This window comes from Lagopus leucura, unplaced genomic scaffold, assembly GCF_019238085.1.
Source record: "Lagopus leucura isolate 7727_CA_CO unplaced genomic scaffold, USGS_WTPT01 Super-Scaffold_100008, whole genome shotgun sequence".
NCBI lineage: Eukaryota > Metazoa > Chordata > Aves > Galliformes > Phasianidae > Lagopus > Lagopus leucura.
In genome coordinates, this window is record NW_024962265.1 from 21300306 (window position 1) to 21318218 (window position 17913).

Sequence of the window (17913 nt, forward strand, 5' to 3'; positions counted from 1 at the left end):
CGATGATAAGAGTATATTATCCTGCAGCTACAGGGCTGGAAAGCAAAGAAGGATGCTATTTGTAACAGTAGGTGGTATCGTCTGCCAATCTCCTTCTTGTGACTTCTGCACTTTGAAACTTTTTACTGTTTGTCAGCAACCTTTGCTTTCCAGCCTGTACTAAATGGAGTTTTTCTTTAAATCTTAAACCCTTGGGTATCCTGCAGTAGGTCATCAGAAGATTCTGCTAGTACAGGGGTTGTTGGAGGTCCACACAGGTTGCAGGTCTCCGTCCTTTGTGTGCAAGCAATGAGAAACAGTGTTTGTACAATCAACACAAGAATTTAATCGGCAATAAGGTGAATAATGGCAGACCAGCTCTCCGGCACTGTCAGACAACGTGCAGAACTGTGAGAATCTTACGAATTCTTCCTTGAAGACTAGCTTTTTGTCACAATCCGCTGCTGTATGCTAAATGCCTAGACACATCCTTAGGTACTGAACATTAACAGGAGTGTTCACATCAGGACACTAAAGCTTTCTTCTACATCTCCATTTTCAACTTCTGAACTTAGACCAAGGCTAGACCTGCTGCTGAGCATCTACATCTCTCTGTGATGAAAAGACTCAATTTGGAAGTGCTAACACTTTCACCTGATTATTATTTACATTGTGTTGCTTTGATCTGTGTTTTATGATAAAGAGGTGATTGTCAGTTGGGACTTAATGATCTCCTTGACTTGCTTTTGAGAAGCTTGGCCACTGTGTGTTGTTCTAGTTTCTTTGATTTACAGAGATCAAACGTGATAAAGTCCTTTTTTGTCTTTTTTTAATTATTCACTGATGTAGAAGATAACTTTGCAGAAAGTCAAACTGAAAGTCAAAATCTAGCTGCTTTGCAGTCATGCACTGTTATTGCTTCACTTCACCAACTCCAGAATTTGTTTCTTTATCAGGTAAGCCATAAGTCCACACAGAGGTTATTTTATTTTGACACTGCCTTTGTAGCATTCACTTTTTTGTCTGATCTCAAACCCCTTATCTTAGGGGAAGGGTAGGAGCAAAGAAGCATAAGCAAAGAATACTTTTAAGCCACATTTTCTTTTCTGACAGGTAATGAATAATTTTGAGAACACATCTGTTGAGTCTTGCTTGTACTGTCAGTGTTTCAGGAATCAGCCACAAATGATATGGCACTTCGCTTCAAGTCATGTTTATCTGTTTTAAAGTCCTAAATTGCTTCTGGTTCACATCCTCTATTACCTATAGCTTTTATGAGATGTATCTCTTTGTGTGTCTAATAATGATAATTATGGACTATATTGTATCTTCTATAATTTTTACAGTTTTAATTTTAAGAAAATTGGTATCAAGTATGTCTCCTGAACCTAAGGCTGCTCTTGGTGTTCAGTATAGATGAATTTTAAAGATTATTTCGCCTAGCAATTTGTTAACATGTATAGCAGTTTGTTAACATCCAATTAGTCATACAGTTTTGGATAAGTCAAATTAGGGGCAATTTAACCTCATCGTGGCCTTCTTGACTCTCTTGAATGTTTGTAGCTCTTTTCCTTGGCTCAGTAAGATATGGAAAAGTAATGCAGTGATGTCACAAATCACAGATTATCGAAAGGAAATTCACACTACCTCTGCATGTTTTACTTAGAAATTCTTATGCCCCATATGAACTATGGGGACAAATGCAACTAGATCAAACATGGAGAATGATACCTTTCAACAGAAAATTTTGGTGTTAACTTTAAGATGTTCTTTATGAAGTAATGAAATCAGTGTTAAGATTGTTTAGGAAGGAATACCAAAAAAAAAAAAAAAATTAATTTTTTTTCCTGTCTCAGCTTAAAAATTGTTTAGTCTGTATATTGCAGAGCATGTGATGGTATTCATCTGGGTATTTTTAGTCAGAACAAAAGATGTGGGCTGTGCAACCAGATATTATAACATGACCAAGGCTTTAGGTGACACATTATCTTTCAGATGATCAATAATGACTGCTGTTACTTATTTTATCATAAATTTTACCTGATACAATACAGTAAACTCTGAAAAATGTTGAGGAGGTCCATTGCTGTAATTTCAAGGTAGCATCAGGTGCTGGATGAATTGTCACTTCTGTCTTATAAGTCCCCTGTAGGATGAAAATATGCTTTTCCCTTCCTAATCTATCCTTATTCCACTGTTTCAAAACATTAAATGTGACATGGTAAATGTGAGCTTGCAAAGTTTCTGCACAGAAAAACGATGCAATAATGATGTACTGCCTTTCAGAACAGGTCAGTATTTTAAAACTGTTGTATGTGTCTGCCAGCCTGAAAGGTATTTTATGCCTTTGATATCAGAAACGTTCAAATGCTAACACTTCAGGCTTGTTCACACATAAACTCTATTGGTTTTGAGTAGCTGTAAGTACAAGAATAAATCTTATCTCATGCCCTCCTCTCTACAAAAAATCTACTTTCTGATTGATTTTCCCTTTTCTTTAAGGAAAAAAAAAAAAAGATGCAAAAAAAGGATGTGCAGCTGTGTGTGCATGAGTGAGTAAAATATTTCAAACAAAATATTTAAATGGAGAAATAGATTGTTTTTTCTTACAGGATTTTAGATTTGGTCTCTTCAGGAGACATCACTCAATTACATGCATGTAGTACTTTAATATGATTTCAGCAGTTACAGTGTTTTTGTTGAGCTGATTCATGCGTCTTTTACCTCAATTTGAGAGACCTTTGGATGTCCTTCTCTAGACAGAAAAGATTTGGTGCTTCAGAAATGAGAGCTGCAACCTCAAGTAGTTCTCCTAAGATCAGATCTGAAATGATCTGTCAGAAATCTAGAACTTTGCTGAAAGTATGTCAGACAAGCTTGGATTTTGACCTTACAGATGTGAGTTTTGGTGAGAAAGGAAATCTTGGAACTTCCAAGTTATTCAACTTTTATTTCTCATAAACAAAAGTATTTTTTTCCATGATAGCAGAATTTACTTTGAAAGTGTCTGATTGTCCCCAAAGGGTTGATTTGTTCTCATTTACTCAAATGATAGAAGAATGATGGAAAGAATATCAAAGCATCCTCAGAAAAGTAATTTACTTTTTAGCATGTTTAAATATCTGACTCTGAATGACATGTAAAAGCCCTGCAAGTTATATAATGGAGAAATACTTTGAAATGTTTTTCTGTGTGCATGAAGGAGTACTGAAAAAATACTAGAGAAAAATAGTGTATTAGCATAGTAGTTGGCATTTTCAGTACTTGAGGTATTGCAGTGTCCTTGTTATGTTCAGCAAGTGAGTAAAATTGGCTTTGATATACACATTTAAAAGGAAAACCCGAGTGGAACATCGGACAACTGAGAAAACATGCAGCTTTAATCAATCTTAAGACACCATGGATTTTTCTGTCATAGAGCTGTATATCTGCTACTTTGGCTCCTGTTCTTGCTTTGTGTGAATGAGTTGGACATATACAGTTTTTAGTACCATAAATGACAACCACCAGCAGTCACAGAGTAGTAGATTCACTTGCATTTTCTAGTAGATTTTCTTCTAGGCCTGGTCTCCTGTGTACCTCCTTCCTTGTCACAAGAGGTGAGCCAGGCTTTACTGAGAATCCACAGGCAGCTGCAGAGAGAAGTGAGACTACTCCTCCCCAGCTTATCTTGAGCCCACTCTGTGGTTTGAAGTCATTAGTATTGGGATTTTGGCTGCAGATCTTTCTTTGTTTTTGTTTTCCGAACTTCTTTGCCATTCATTGAGTGCAGGAAAGCATCAGCAGAACATAAAAAGATTAGGAAGTTTGCTTTGGCTTTGTAAAGCAGTTTCGTTTAAGCATGTTCTAATTTTACCTACTTCTATATTTCTTTCCCTAAAACACTGCTTTGTAGTCTTAAAGAAGTAAGTAATGCTGTTTTGACATTCTCCTGAGTTCCAGATCCAAGTAAGTTAAGCTGCCTCAACACTGGAAGCCAAATATATCCAGCATCTAACCTGCACTTTTATTAACATATCACTGCATTTGACTCATCATGTTTCCAGCTGAGGAAAAAGTTCCTCTGGCTTCATAGTAAGCAATAAAAATAAAGCTCTTCTCCCAGGGAAGAATTGTTGTTTTACTTTTTAAAATATAGTTTATTTTTTGTTTTAAAGGAGAGATCCCCTGTCTTCAGGTAAATAAATACCAGACAAATACAGTTGTTACATATATTCTTAGTTCGATTTCTAGGCTGATAACTCAATTTGTTAACACATCTAGCTTACTTGTGCATTTGAATGAATACTCTTAATCAGTCTGAACAAGTTAATGACCGTTTGCATGAATTTGTCACCTGTCCGCTAAGATATGGCAGAATTCTGTATTCCCTTTTTTATTCAGAGTAAAGCAGTTTTGCTTAAAACAGTCACTTCCAATACAAGGATCCATTTGATAATTTAGGTTTGATCCTCTCTGAGTTTTTCAACAGACATGACTTCAACTGTTAATGTGAAACTAGCAGAAGCAGCTGAAAAGCCACAAGAAGAGAATGAGCCTATTTTTCTCTCTCTCACGTTCTGGTACAAAATGTCTTTTTCTGAAGCTTAAGTGCTTTTTTTTCCTGTTTCTGAAAATTTTGAAAGATCCCTCTTAGCTCTTCCTTCTTGAGAGTAATATGCTGCTTTCTTTACAGCTGGCTGCCCAGTTAAGGTTCCTGCACCCCAGTCACTTTGAAAGGGAAACCTGGAGGTAAACTTGAAGATAAGCCAGCTGCCATATAGTATATACATATTTTGAACAGAAGCATCAAAGTACAGCCATGACACAGGATAGACCGTCCTATGCAAGAGTAATTGTGTATGTAAAATGGCTGAGAGATCTGCAATTCTGTTTGGATATCCCATCTCTAGTTATTTATTATATACGAAGGTGTTTTCGTGTTTCTTCTGAAAATGAGAGATCTCTTGGATCATCTTTCCGGCTGTTCTCTGCTGACGCTGTCCTAATATCTTAACTGTAGTCCTTCCTCAGAGTCCACCTCAGACACAATCTCATCCCAAATGAGGACTGACTAAACAGAAGAGCCAGCTTGCAGGGACGTGCTGTCATTACCTGCTGTAGGGAACCTGCTTTGGCAGGGGGGTTGGACTCGATGATCTCTGGAGGTCCCTTCCAACCCCTACAGTTCTGTGATTCTGTGATTCTGTGATTTATTCCCATATTTTGTGCTACAAGAGTCAAAGACAGTTGTTCATATCATCCAGATTAAGTCTGGTGTCAGTGCCAAGGCTGTCTGCTTTGTGATTAGATGTTTGTCATTTCAAACTTCAGATGCGTTTAAAAGACATTGCCTGTTTCTCTTCTCTATAGGGCTTCTGTGGTAGATTGACCACATTTTAGGTTTTTTCTGCTGTGGTCATGAAAAATTCTTAGGTCAACTGCAGTAACCTGTTGGGGCTTTTTTGTCAGTTACACGAAGAAAAAATAATTGCCCCTATCAGTCTGAAAACTTACAGCCTGATGGGAAGGGATAAAATAAGAAGAAAGTAAAAACAGAATTTATCTGTACTTTCTGTTGTCTTGGAGTTTGTTTCTTGAGAAGGAAAAAAAAAAAGACTCAAGTATGTTAGCTATAAACTGGAAAAATATTGAATAAATATTAAGACTGGTTAGACAGGAGAAATCTTTATTTCTAAGTACTGTTAAAAGCTGAAGTTTATGCTAAGCTCAAAAACTCTGGGGCTGTAAGAGAAGAAATAGCCTTTTGCAAAGGAAGGAAGGAGTCACTATTAGCCAACCTTCCTTTGGTCACTGAACAAACTGTTTTCATAAGCAGTTATGCAATACCAGGCATCCTAGTGTGGGAATGCTAGGACTACCTGTAAATGAAGGAATAAAATACTGATCTCTGGCTGAGAGTCTGCAAAGGTATGCACAATTTTCAGGAGCAGCTTTGTTTTATTCCTGTTATAAAATCATGTCTGTCTGACACAGCCTTTTCTTCAGACTGTGTTTTTCCTCAGGGAGACTGGAAACAAAGTAAGATATTATCTGAAATATCTCTCACTCCTTAGGAATGCTTCTTTGCCCGATGTTCTAATTTACTGTATTGAAGCAACTATCATTCTTTACAGATAGATAGCAGGCTTTCTGTAACGAGTGTTTTCTCACCATTTTAATGGTAGTAGTTCCCTCCTGTTCCTGTGTTTCCAGGAAAGTGGTATCTGAAAGCTTACGGCTTCTGGCAGCGGGAGAAAATTTTCATGTCTCCCTGCAATTATTAGTCTAGAAAATTCGTTCAGAATTCTGACAGCAGAGGATGAGTGAGTCCTGCTGCGGGAAGAATGCATTCTGGACACGTTAGGTTTGGCAATTGGATTAACACAAAGAGGAAACAAGAAATGTTCATGTTTGGTGACTCCACCTTGTCCAGGACAGATTAATGCATCTGCTAGGTAGACACTTTTATTTGCTTCTCACTTAGGTGCAAGATGTCACAGAGACTGCTGAGGGCCATGCAGGCTTCTGGCTACTGCCCCTGGCTGCTCATCTGTGGAAGTACAAATAACATGACTTTGAAGAGCTTAAAAGTTTCAACAAGACTTAGAGCAAAGGTCACAGAATCATCTAGGTTGGAAAAAGCCTTTGGGATCACCGAGTCCAAACATAAGCCTGATCCGTGGAGTCCTATTGCTAAATTGTCTTCCTTATGGGTACATTCAAGCCTCTCTTAAATACTTCCAGGGATGAGGTCTCCACTGCTTCCCTGTGCAGGCTGCCCAGAGATTGCCGAGGGTGACACATTCAATGTGCAAAACAAGTGAAGCTTTGACTTCTTGGGTTTTGGCACCTCGTTCTAAGAGCTGGTAAGAAGTGATGGAATGAAACTGACAAAATGGCACAGACACAGTTGTGGGCAGAATTACTAATGTAATGGAGGATATTAAACAAGGTTTGTCAGGAGTTGGGGAGCTAATTTCAGGATTAAATGAAGAAAAATTACATGTGGAAGAGAGATTTATGACAGAAGGCTTCAGGGGGAGACTATAACATTCCCTCTCAGAAAGGAGAGTGCTTATAAATGTGGTTGCACTAAAACAGAGTATTTGAACAAGAAATCCATTCTCTAGGGAAAGATCAGAATGGAAAGCAATATTGATGATGTTGTGATGAGGGTCACTTGCAGGCCAAATGACCAAGAAAGTTAAGTCATCCATGAAGAAACAGTAGAAGTCTCCCAATGGGAGGCCTTGATCGACAAGGTCCAATGGCATTGTGCAGGCAATCAAGAAAGTTTCTAGATTATTGGTGACACTTTCTCATTGTGAATGCAAAAGGTTCAGTTGGGATTAGTACTCAATGACTAGCTGCTCACAGAGGATGGAGGTAAATGTGACCACAGGTAGCAGCTGGGCTGCAGAAATCACCAGTTGACAGAGTTCTGGAATAGGAGGAAGGCTGAAAAGGTGCACTGTAAACTTATTTGGTAAAAGGATAGCTATGCTGAGACTCCAGAGAAGCTGCAGTGTATGGAAACAGAGAGCCCAGGAATTGGCAGGTGTCTAATGAAAACATATTGAGTTCAGGAACAAACCATCTTGTACCAAATGGTTGAGAATTACAAGCATCACTTCAGTCTGTGAAGGCCTAGAGGACTTTGCAGCACAACCTTTTGCAATTCATTTTCATGTAAAGTATTAGTTTATGTGGATACCAAGAGGAAGTCATATCTGTCCTTTCTGAGTGACATCTTTCATTAAATGACTGATTATGTGAGTCAGAAAAAGATGATAATACACATTTGCTTTACTTGGATGGAGCTGTTGACACAGTCCACCAACCACACTCATATTTTTATATTGAGGAAGTATGTCTTGGGCAAGCTGATTATTAAATGGCTTGAAAATTAACTAGGTCGCTATGCTGACAGAGTGACAGTCAGTGGTTTGAAAGCCCAGATGGTAGCTGGAAGCTCAGTACTCCTCTGTTCAGTATTATTCAGTATTTTCAGCTTGTTCAGCTTGGATGATAGAGAAAATTGCTTTACTTTGGAGAATCCTAGTGTACTGATTAGTCCTTATTGTGAAGAATGATAGGAAAATGAAAAGAAAGAAAAAAAGATTAATGCAGTCCAAACTTTGCGCAATGAATAGATAGTTGGTGAAAATGTGACTGTGATCATCTTAGCAGTTTTTCAACTTCTCTGCTAAGAAATCTGATGGAAGAAGAGGACTCAGCTAAGTTTCATAGAGTATTGTGAAACCCAGGCTATTTGGACAAAGTTGCAGATTGCAGTGTCCCATCAGGGAAAAACAATCCACCAATTGTCTTAAATCATTTTTGTTAAACAAATTGCTAGCTGTACACTTTAATACAAATGCAGGCTTTCAGCTGTACAGAAAAATCTTGCCTATTTGAAGTAAGAACTTTTTTTTTCTGTGGCTGAGCATTTTTTTTTCCTTATGATGCATTTTGAAAACAACATCATGCATTGCCTTTTGAAAATCTGTGATTAATTGGTGCACTAATTGTAAATTGTTGGCCTGAATTTTAAGTTTTCGATCTACTTCAGTCAGGCACATATCATTATGTAGGAAAAAAGTTTGACGTGGTATTCAAGGTGCTTTTACTTATTTAATGGGATGCTCATTAACCATTATTCCCCTAATTGCATCTCTTCCTTTTGTTTTCAACATTCCAATGAAAAAATATGCAGTGATTGATAAGGGAAGAAAACATTCTGCATGATACTTTCGGAGAGTGAGGAAAGTAATGAAAGGATAGAGGGCTTCCTTCTGCAGCAAGTCTTTTTATTTATTTATTTAATTAATTAAAATCAGCACAATATAACCAAATTATGATATTTGCCAGGTCTACTGAGATAACACAAGATCTGGGTACCTTTAGAAAAATATAGAATCCTGTAAACCCATTTTGTATTCTAGGACATGAAGGACTAACAAGCTTTGCATGCTAATTTGGGAGTTGTCTTGGTTATGGTAATCTCTGAACAGATAGTAGGAGAGGAGGAGGGTGGAAGGCTTTCTCTTCAGAGGATGGGGACATGAGTCATAGCTCTTTTAAGCCCATCATTACCTCCTCACCATGGCTGTGGGAGGGTATTCCCTAGCCAAGAAACTGAAAGCAACTTTTATAGAAGGAGACACCGGATATCTATTTCAGTGAGGTCTGGGGGAAGGTGAGAGGGTGGAATAAGAACACCCATTTCTTTGATCACCTTCTTACTCACCGGAGATTAATGGTGCAGATAGGATCTCCACAGCACTTATGGTTGGCATGTAGATAACTGCATAAGTGATTATAATGACACCCTGGAAACTTTTCTTTATTTTCATTGATTACCTTAGGATTAAAAAATGCTTTATTTGGATGGTAAAATAGATACAATAGATAACTCTGAAGCTTTTTCATTTAACAGTGGGAGATAATATTTAGCTGATTAGATCTGCAGATAGTAAGAACCTACCATTATTCTGCATTTTTCCCTCTCAGGACAGCACACTTTCCTCACTTTTTCAACCTGTTGAACAGAGGTGGTTAAATATTGTAATCTTGACCACTAACTTGGGTTTTATTTTTTACGTGATCAGTTGCAGTTAATGACCTTAATGATTTTTTCCAACACTAATGATCATCCCAGATGCCAAGAGAACAAAAGGCTGAAAGTTCCATTGCTTGTAGTAACACTTTTGAGCTGTGCTAACATTTTTCTCCTGTAGTCTGTCAGTGATCCACTGTTCTGAATCCTAATGCATTTCTGATCATCATAATATAGCTTTGGTATTTGTTAATAATGGGCTAATTATTGGGCTAAAACCACTGTTCTTCAGCAGCTGGTGGGCTGAGTCAGCAGCAGGCCCATGACACTTGATTGAGAATGGAAAGTTCTGTAGTCAGTATCCAAAAACTGATGGTAGGTAGTGTTTTTAGGAAGCAGTATTGATAATTTAGAAGGAGTTTTGGGAGGAGGTTTCCTTCTGATCCATTCCTAAGAGTTTAAGTGTGATTTGTACCTGTTTCTACCTGTGTAGGAGGAAGTGTTGTGTCTTTATTCAACATATTCATGAATGACCGCGAAAAGGCAGTATAAGGGAAATCGCCAAGTTTACAGATGATACTAAACTGTTTTGGTTCTCTAATTTTATTCTACTTGCAAGAAACTCCAGAAGCATTTCACAAAACTGCGTGGATAAAAGACTGACAGATAAGACCCAGTGTAGCTAAACAGGAAAAAGAAGCTATCATAGAATCATAGAGTAGTTTGGGGTGGAAGGGAATTTTAAGGATCATGTAGACCAACCTCCATGTCATGTCAGGAGCAATTCTCCCTAAATCACATTGCTCAAGGCTCCACCCAACCTGACTATGAATATTCCTCATAGGTGGGGAACTAGCATAGGATGCTGAACTGAGAATGAACAGGTCTTTCTGCAAAAATAGCTAAAAAGCCAAAAAAATGCTGCTTGTGACTATGAAGAGTGTTGAGAGTGAGACAGTGTTTCTTTACTTGATTCTGTAGAGTGAGTCAGAAGAGCATCAGAATAAAGGCATTTATGGACAAGCTTGTGACAGGGTGTCAGAACTGATATGCAATGAAAAACAATTTAAATAGTAAATAAAATAAGATTCTATGGGGTTTTTTTTGTTTTTTGGATTTTTTTTAATGTCAAACGTTCCTTTTTAAAATTTTATTTATATTGAGTCTTTCCCTTTCAGAGCCTTGTGGTGGTAATTTGCAGGTAATATAATAATTCCAAAGCTACACAAAGTCTCTCTAGTACTTAGAGAGAACTGTTATCATGAAAATGCAATCCAGGTAATACCAGCTAAAGACATAAAATTGCCTAAAGACCTGCTCTCTGATTTTCCTTTCCTTTATCTCTAAATAAATACTGAAAATATTTGAGTCTATGCCAGTATGGATTTTTCACTAAAATCCCACGTTATGTGATTAACAGTATTTGTGCTTAAGCCTCGGTGATCCAAATAATACTTCAGCTTTTATCATTATAGTAAACTGGGAGAAAAACTGGTGGCAAACTCAGTACTGAGACCACGTGATTTGCTATATGAGGCTTAAATATGAGAGCTTAGCAGACTTTCTTCAAATGATACAATCCATATCCCTGAGGGCAAAGATTATTTGTGTGCACTATTGTATTTTATTGATTTATTTACAAACCGTATATCAAGATGTGTTGGAGAAAGAGATCTTTCAAATCCTGGAATTGCAGTTAGCAGAATACTGATTTTAATGTCAATGTAATGATTTAAAATAAAATGGAAAAAAAAAAAACAGTTTCATTTTGGCAGTCTATACAGAGTACTGATGGCAGTGCATAGAGGAGAAGTGTAAAGCATGTAAATTAGTCTTAAAATACTTTAAAAACTATTTGCTTTACATACTGTGATTGGCTTAAACACTGTGTATGCTCTTCTGTTCCTGTCTGCAGTTTCATTGAAGGTTCTTCTAGGGTTCTGGGTGTTGGTAATCCCTGAATAATCTAAAATCTCACAGTAAGAGTCCACTTTTCAGCCTGTGCTGAAACTCTCAGAACGGATTCACTCTTCACATTAGCTCTGCTTATGTTTTCAAAGCTTGAATGTATGGAAATGCCATATCAAAGTCTCCGCTTTGTTTATTGTGCAAACTGCCAAATTTTACATTTAATGGCTGATTAAAAAGAAAAAGAAAGTGCAAGATTTTAAAATTGAGTAAATTTTAAGTTTGAAAAAAAAAACAAATAATATTTTTAAATTCTATTGTATTAATGCTTATAATCTTAATGTTTTGTTTTGGGCTTAGTATTTTTATGAAAACCATTTTTAGAAATTAATTTATAATCATTATAATTAATAAGCATGATCAGTATAAATGACATCTTCTGCCACCTTAATCAATCATATATACAAAAATTGACTGTGAAGTGACATAACCAAGTCACAGAATGTATTTTGCTTTATTTTTCCAGCTGAAATCACTGCATTTGGCTGTTGACTGGCCACACTCTTTATCCACATTACTAATTGTTAATGACATTGACTGCAGTGAAGGGTGCAACTTGCTTGTTCCATTCACCTGTACCCCTTCCAGCCTAACTTCGTTATTTTCTTTTACTGTGAAACTCTTCTTTCCCCTCACCACCTCAAAAAATTGAGAAAAGTGATAGCACTCAGTAGGAATTTATATTAAATCCAATTGAAAGATGTTTGAACTTTCTGAGGGCACTGTACTGCAGGAAAAGTGAGTGACCAGCTTGTTCTGGATCAATAGTCTGGCAGGGAATCTCGTGGAGGACTTACAAGCAAAATTTCTGAGGAAAGGCCATGAGGTCTGATGGTGGAATGTGGGGAGTTGTTAGGGTACTTTGTAGGAGTTAGACTTGTAAGCTTTTCCCAGTATTCTTGCTGCAGACAGAGAGAAAGCAGAAAAGCTTTCAATGGCAGCTGAGTCTTTTGATTCTGAATTGGCTGAAAATGAGTACACTAGTAATCCACAAGAGAGAAAATGTCTCAAGTAGGTGTTATTTTCCCTTTATTTTAACAGTTAACAGATTATATCTCTCCACCATTCTTCACTGAATGTTTCACATCGATGTTGTGTATCTCTGAGTTTGTCACATCTAGAAATTTGCTGTTTGTGGGTGCTGAGAAAGGATCAAGCTGTGAAGAGAAGAGACGAAGATCAGGGAACAGATTTGTTTAAGTTTTTCTTTTGCAGAGCTCTGTGGGAAATCCACAGGACTTCCCCAATGCACAGGCAGGATCAGCCACCAGCCATTTGTGTGACATATTGTAGAGATGATGCAGGGTGCGGAGAACACGTGAGTTTTTAAATACCACTTTAGCAATCTTTCTCATTAATCCACCATATTACATATGAACAAACAAGATAAAAGATTTTAAAACTGAAGCTAAACAGCATAGCCTTGTCTGAAATGGAGGGTTGGCAACATTTTCTGGCCCGTCATGGCTGTCTTTCTCCCTGTGAAACGGGAGGCTGCAGGGTTGTGGAAAGGTCCAGCAGGAACCATTGAGAAAGCTTCACACATCCTGCCCTTTAATCCAATCAGGATTTTTTCTCTCTATAGGAAGTGCAAAGAATTACTTCTGTCATAATTTTGTTTTATACAAGTTAATTGCTGTTAAATTCATGCCTAAACATGTTTGCTTTTGTGAGGCGGAGCTGGGCACTGTGTTTTCTGCCTTGCTTCGAAGTTGTTGATCCTTTTTCTGCATATTTAGCTTCTGATCTTGTTTCAGGAACCTGGTAAACTTCAGGAATCTCTACAGGTTTTTGTGTTCAGTGCACAGCAGCACCTTAATGTGGCAGAGCATTACAGGGACAGAATGCATTCTGAGCCTGTTCCTGTAAAGCCTCTTGGCACACCTAATGATAAGGATGTGAGCAAACCCTGCAGGCCTCTGGGGCGACAGGACTGTCTGAAGCAAAACTCCTTTTAGAGATAAAAACACCAAGGAGAGCAGTCTGAAAAACGCAAGTATTTACATGCAAGTATTTACACACCTGCTGCTTGCTCGCGTGATTGACAACCGAAGTTCAGCACCCGGACTCTCCTGGCCTTCCCTTACTCTTCCAGCCATGCTGTTGGATGCCATTAGTTACTTACAGAAATCAATTCTTTTTTCATCACGTCATGTCCTCTGTTCCACTTGGTTTGTGTTGATGGTTGCAGCCTGCGCTGGCTCGCAGCAGTGGTAGGGAGACTGCAGGCTGCCTCCTGGAGGCTGCCACAAATCACCCATCAGCTCAGTGAGGCCCCGTGCCACCACGTGCAGCCAAATGATGCTCTCAACAGAAAAAATGATCGTTGCAGACCTCACAGAGCAGAGCTGAGGGCTTTGGGTTCTGCGTTGCAAAAATACGAGCAAGTCCTACAATATCTGTACTGTCAGTTTAGTCAATAAATGTAGATAAATTTGTATCGCTGTGTGCATGTAAATGCAATTTCATGTTGATGTTACTGCAGATTAGAAAGCTGTAGGAAGCTAACTGATCACTGATGAAATAGTCACTTGGAGCAGCTACACGTTGGTTTGAATACTTAGGAACACACAGAACAAGTAACTCCCAGCAGGTCAGCACTCATCTGCACTCAGATGGTTCTCTCCTGGGTAAAGAGGATCTGTCTTTCCTCACAGGAAGGGTAAGGCAAAGGAATGTGATGGGATTTAGCGTAGCACCTCCTGGCAGTGTTGTTACCTCTTTTGCTTTGTGTTATTTGCACATTTTTCTAGTGTACCACTCTTCTTTTTCATCAAAATACACAGACATGTTAAAGCCTTTTAAGTAACACACACACACGCAATTTAAGTAGAAATCTCAAAGTACGTCATCTCTTCCAACCTGTTAAGATACGTCAACATTAATTCATTCGGATGTGTTTTTGTTCTGTGCTTGGCAGGCACACCAGTTTGTTGGGTGGGATATGCTGAATTGATCAGAATAGTGATTTGTAACACTAATGAATTTTCAGTCTTCCTTAAATAAGCAAATAGTCATTTGAGGAGCGTAGACCTCACGCATATTCTAGAGACGCAGCACAGCCTGGGGATGAGCCTGACTGCTGGATCTGACTTATTCTCTGGCAGCAGCTGCTTGCAGCCCAACTGCTCCAAACTTCCTTTCTCAGAGGTTCACAACTTGGCTTGAGTTGGGCTGATTTTCTCAGATGGGATGCTGCTGAATTTCAGATCCCTGCTTGAAAACAAGATGGTGCTAGAGTTCTTTGACAAGATGGTCACTATTTTCCTTATTGAGGATATAGTGAGGATAGAACTGAAATCTTTCCTGGTCTCCTTTTCAGAAGCAACAGAGTCATTTTGGTTGAAGTTATTAAAGCAGAAATTCAGAGTGGAAAACATCAGTCTGTCACTTAGAAGTTGACACTGTTATAAGCAAGTGAAAATATCCTCTAATAAGAATTGTTGGGGAACTTGAGGAATGTTACCACCCCATCTCTGACAATAAAAAAGTTTGTAATAGAAATGTTTGCCCTTTTCAGAGTGAGAAAGTAGGAGAAAAATAAAAAGGTGACTTCAAGCATTAAGGAATAAAAATATTTTCAAGTGAATAGTTTGATGTCTGACTGGCAGGTTTATTTTAGAAAGCTATTTTTATATAACACCATTGGGAAAAATAAGCCAGATGATGAGCTATCACTTTATTTTTTAATAAAAAAGTAGCTTATTATCCATGCAAGCATTGTCACTTATAACTGCAAAATTGTCTGAGGAAACTTTTAAGATCCCAAAAATCTTTGCAAAGAGGAAAGGTGCAAATGACACAGCTATCTTATTCATACTACTGCTCAATTAGGAATTTTTCTATTGAATTAAATAGTCCTCCAAATGTGACTCGGTTTCTGCCTTTAAGTTTAAGTGGCTAGATACATGGCAATATGGGAAAATGTTGGTTTACCCAGTCAGGAATTGAAACATATTTTACACTGAAAACAAGTCTCTGAGGTCTGTAGACACTGCTGTAGTGAGGTTCCCTAATGCTAGGATAGTGATTAGTTGGTTAAGTGAAGAAGAAGGAACATGACAAGTATCTCTATTGTAAATGCAGTTGATAGCTAGTGAATAATTACTACCATTGTAGAAAGCTGAAGTGTTCTTATTAAATGGAGTTTACATGTAGCTCTTCTAAAATAGTCTAAGACTGTAATTTCTTTTGCACTTTTGGCATCCCTGCCCTCCTGAGTCTTCAGCATTATAGCTGATCAATCTGTGCAATGGATAATTCCATTCAAACTAGTTATGACAAGTAGCTTAGAAAGCAGGTCATTCTAATATGATTGCCATACAAAATGACCAGAAGTCAGTTGAATTACTTTTTTTTTTTTTTTAATTTCCTTCAGGAAAGGTGAGAAGCATTGATACCACATACATGCAGCTTATTCTTGTTTCTTTAAACTTATACTTGAATTTTGAGGGTTTACCAGCTAGCGACTTTTTAAAGAAAATAATAAAGTTGTGATAATGAGAATTGCTATTCTGCAGCATTATGTTCATATTCATTTCTATCTAATCATATGCTTTCTAGGTTTTATTCACAGTGTGAGAATTACGAGGGTATTTGTCATAGCTGTGTATTCTACACACGTCTTGGGTTTGGGTTTGATCACAAATGAAGAATTACAGAAATTTTAGGACAAAATCAAGTAAAATAATCTTGCCTGGGGTGTGAAAAAATGGTCCCGTTTTTCTCATTGCCACTTCATTCTTATTTGATTCTTTGTATAAGTAAGGCAGTGTTCTTCAGTTTTTCACCTTTCCAGCTTAACCATTCCTTGCAAAATGTCATTACACACATAAATGAACAAAACATTACTCAAAAGTATAAACATTTCAGGAAGGCTGAATTTTAAAAACAAGTAAGGGTCTTGTGAGATGCCAGATTGCTGAGATGACAGATTGCACTTCTTTGCTTCCATCTTAGCAATGGAAAACATTTTATTCTATTGCTGAATGGATCCAGATAATCATTCTACATAATGCTGCAAGGAAGCTTTAGGTGATAGTGTATTTTTGATTACTTAAATGTAATCAAATTTCTAATTTAATTTTTGAAAGAAAGTACTTAATTTTCAACAAGGCCTTGGTTCTGAGATCTACTGAATTTAGCAGAGGAGAGTTGCAAAAAAAATGATGTTATGTATGTGGCCTGGTGCATTAAATACTGGTCTTATTTTAAAAAGCTTAGTTTAATGGAATGAATCATTTAGGAAATTCATTGTGAGTTGGCTAGGTGAAGTTCTTATTTAATTAGTGAACCAGTTTTTGCCAGTTTCCTTCACTAATCAATTTAAGATTGTTTTTCAGAGAAGAGCAAGTGATATCCTTTGATCTTAGATGCATGCTAAATGTGCTGGGATGTATCAGCACTGACACGGTGCCTGCAAATAGCCCTAGAAGGAGAGAGCCCCTGCTAGAAATCTGACTTTGTCTATGGTAGGCACGTGTTCAGTAAGAGGGCAAGTTGTGCCTTGCATTTGGTGGATGCTTCTGCCTCTCAGCCTGCTCAGCTGTGCAGACCAATCCATTGAGGTGAAGCCACACTTCACCAACACCTGGCAATTAAACTGGTGAAAAATGATTTGGAAAGCTCTTTTCTGTTGTGACCAGTGATTCTGTTGTGGGGAAGAGATTCTGCTTTATGTTCCTGACTTATGCCAGAGATTCAGTCATGACTATTTCCTCCATCTAATAAAATTGACAAAAACTGGCTATGCCTTGATCTGGGCAGTTGCCCAATATTATAGAGTTCTGTGAATGAAATAATATACTTAGAAGGTATAGCTGCAGTTTTCTTTCCCTACACCTGATTCCAGAGGATTTCATGGCAACAAAGAGTGATTTTCCTTCCAAATTTTCTAAGCTGTTCTGTCAGTCCAATTTTCTGCTTCATGAAGAAATGTTGTCAACTGCTGTTTTCACAAGGAAAGCTCCTTCTGCTCAGCTTACGTATATAAAAGTCAAGGGAATACTAACTGCCCTTCAGAGTCCAGGACTGCTGTGGATAGTGGGTGGCTGTTACATTTTCTTCATCTTCGTAAGACTCAAAGCCATATATTTGCTTAGTGTTTCACTGATTTTAAGACACAAAACATGCAAATAATTTCTGTTTTGTTTTTAACTACATTACTCACTACAAAGTGCATGTTTCTTACAGTTAATGTCATTTATTTTTCTTCCACATCTAAGCTGGATAATGCAGATGAGCAAGCAGCCCAGATCAGACGTGAACTAGATGGACGTCTGCAACTGGCCGAACAAATGGCTAGGGTAAGCATCTGCTTTTGGATACCAGAAACATACCTTCAGAAAGTGAGTGAGATGGTGATGTGAGTGGGCTGATACATAGTTTGTGTTTCCAGTTTCTCATTCTGAAGCTGACCAGAATGC

The 17913-nt window shown here is 37.8% G+C and overlaps 1 protein-coding gene across 5 annotated transcripts in view; it reads left to right on the forward strand.

The window, feature by feature from the left end:
• CADPS2 (calcium dependent secretion activator 2) overlaps positions 1-17913 on the forward strand; it is a 299293-nt gene that overhangs the window by 100570 nt on the left and 180810 nt on the right. For all 5 annotated transcript variants that reach the window (XM_042872622.1, XM_042872623.1, XM_042872625.1 and 2 more), the window contains exon 4: positions 17713-17793. In XM_042872622.1, coding sequence (XP_042728556.1) covers positions 17713-17793 — 81 coding nt within the window. The remainder of the gene's footprint in view (positions 1-17712; positions 17794-17913) is intronic.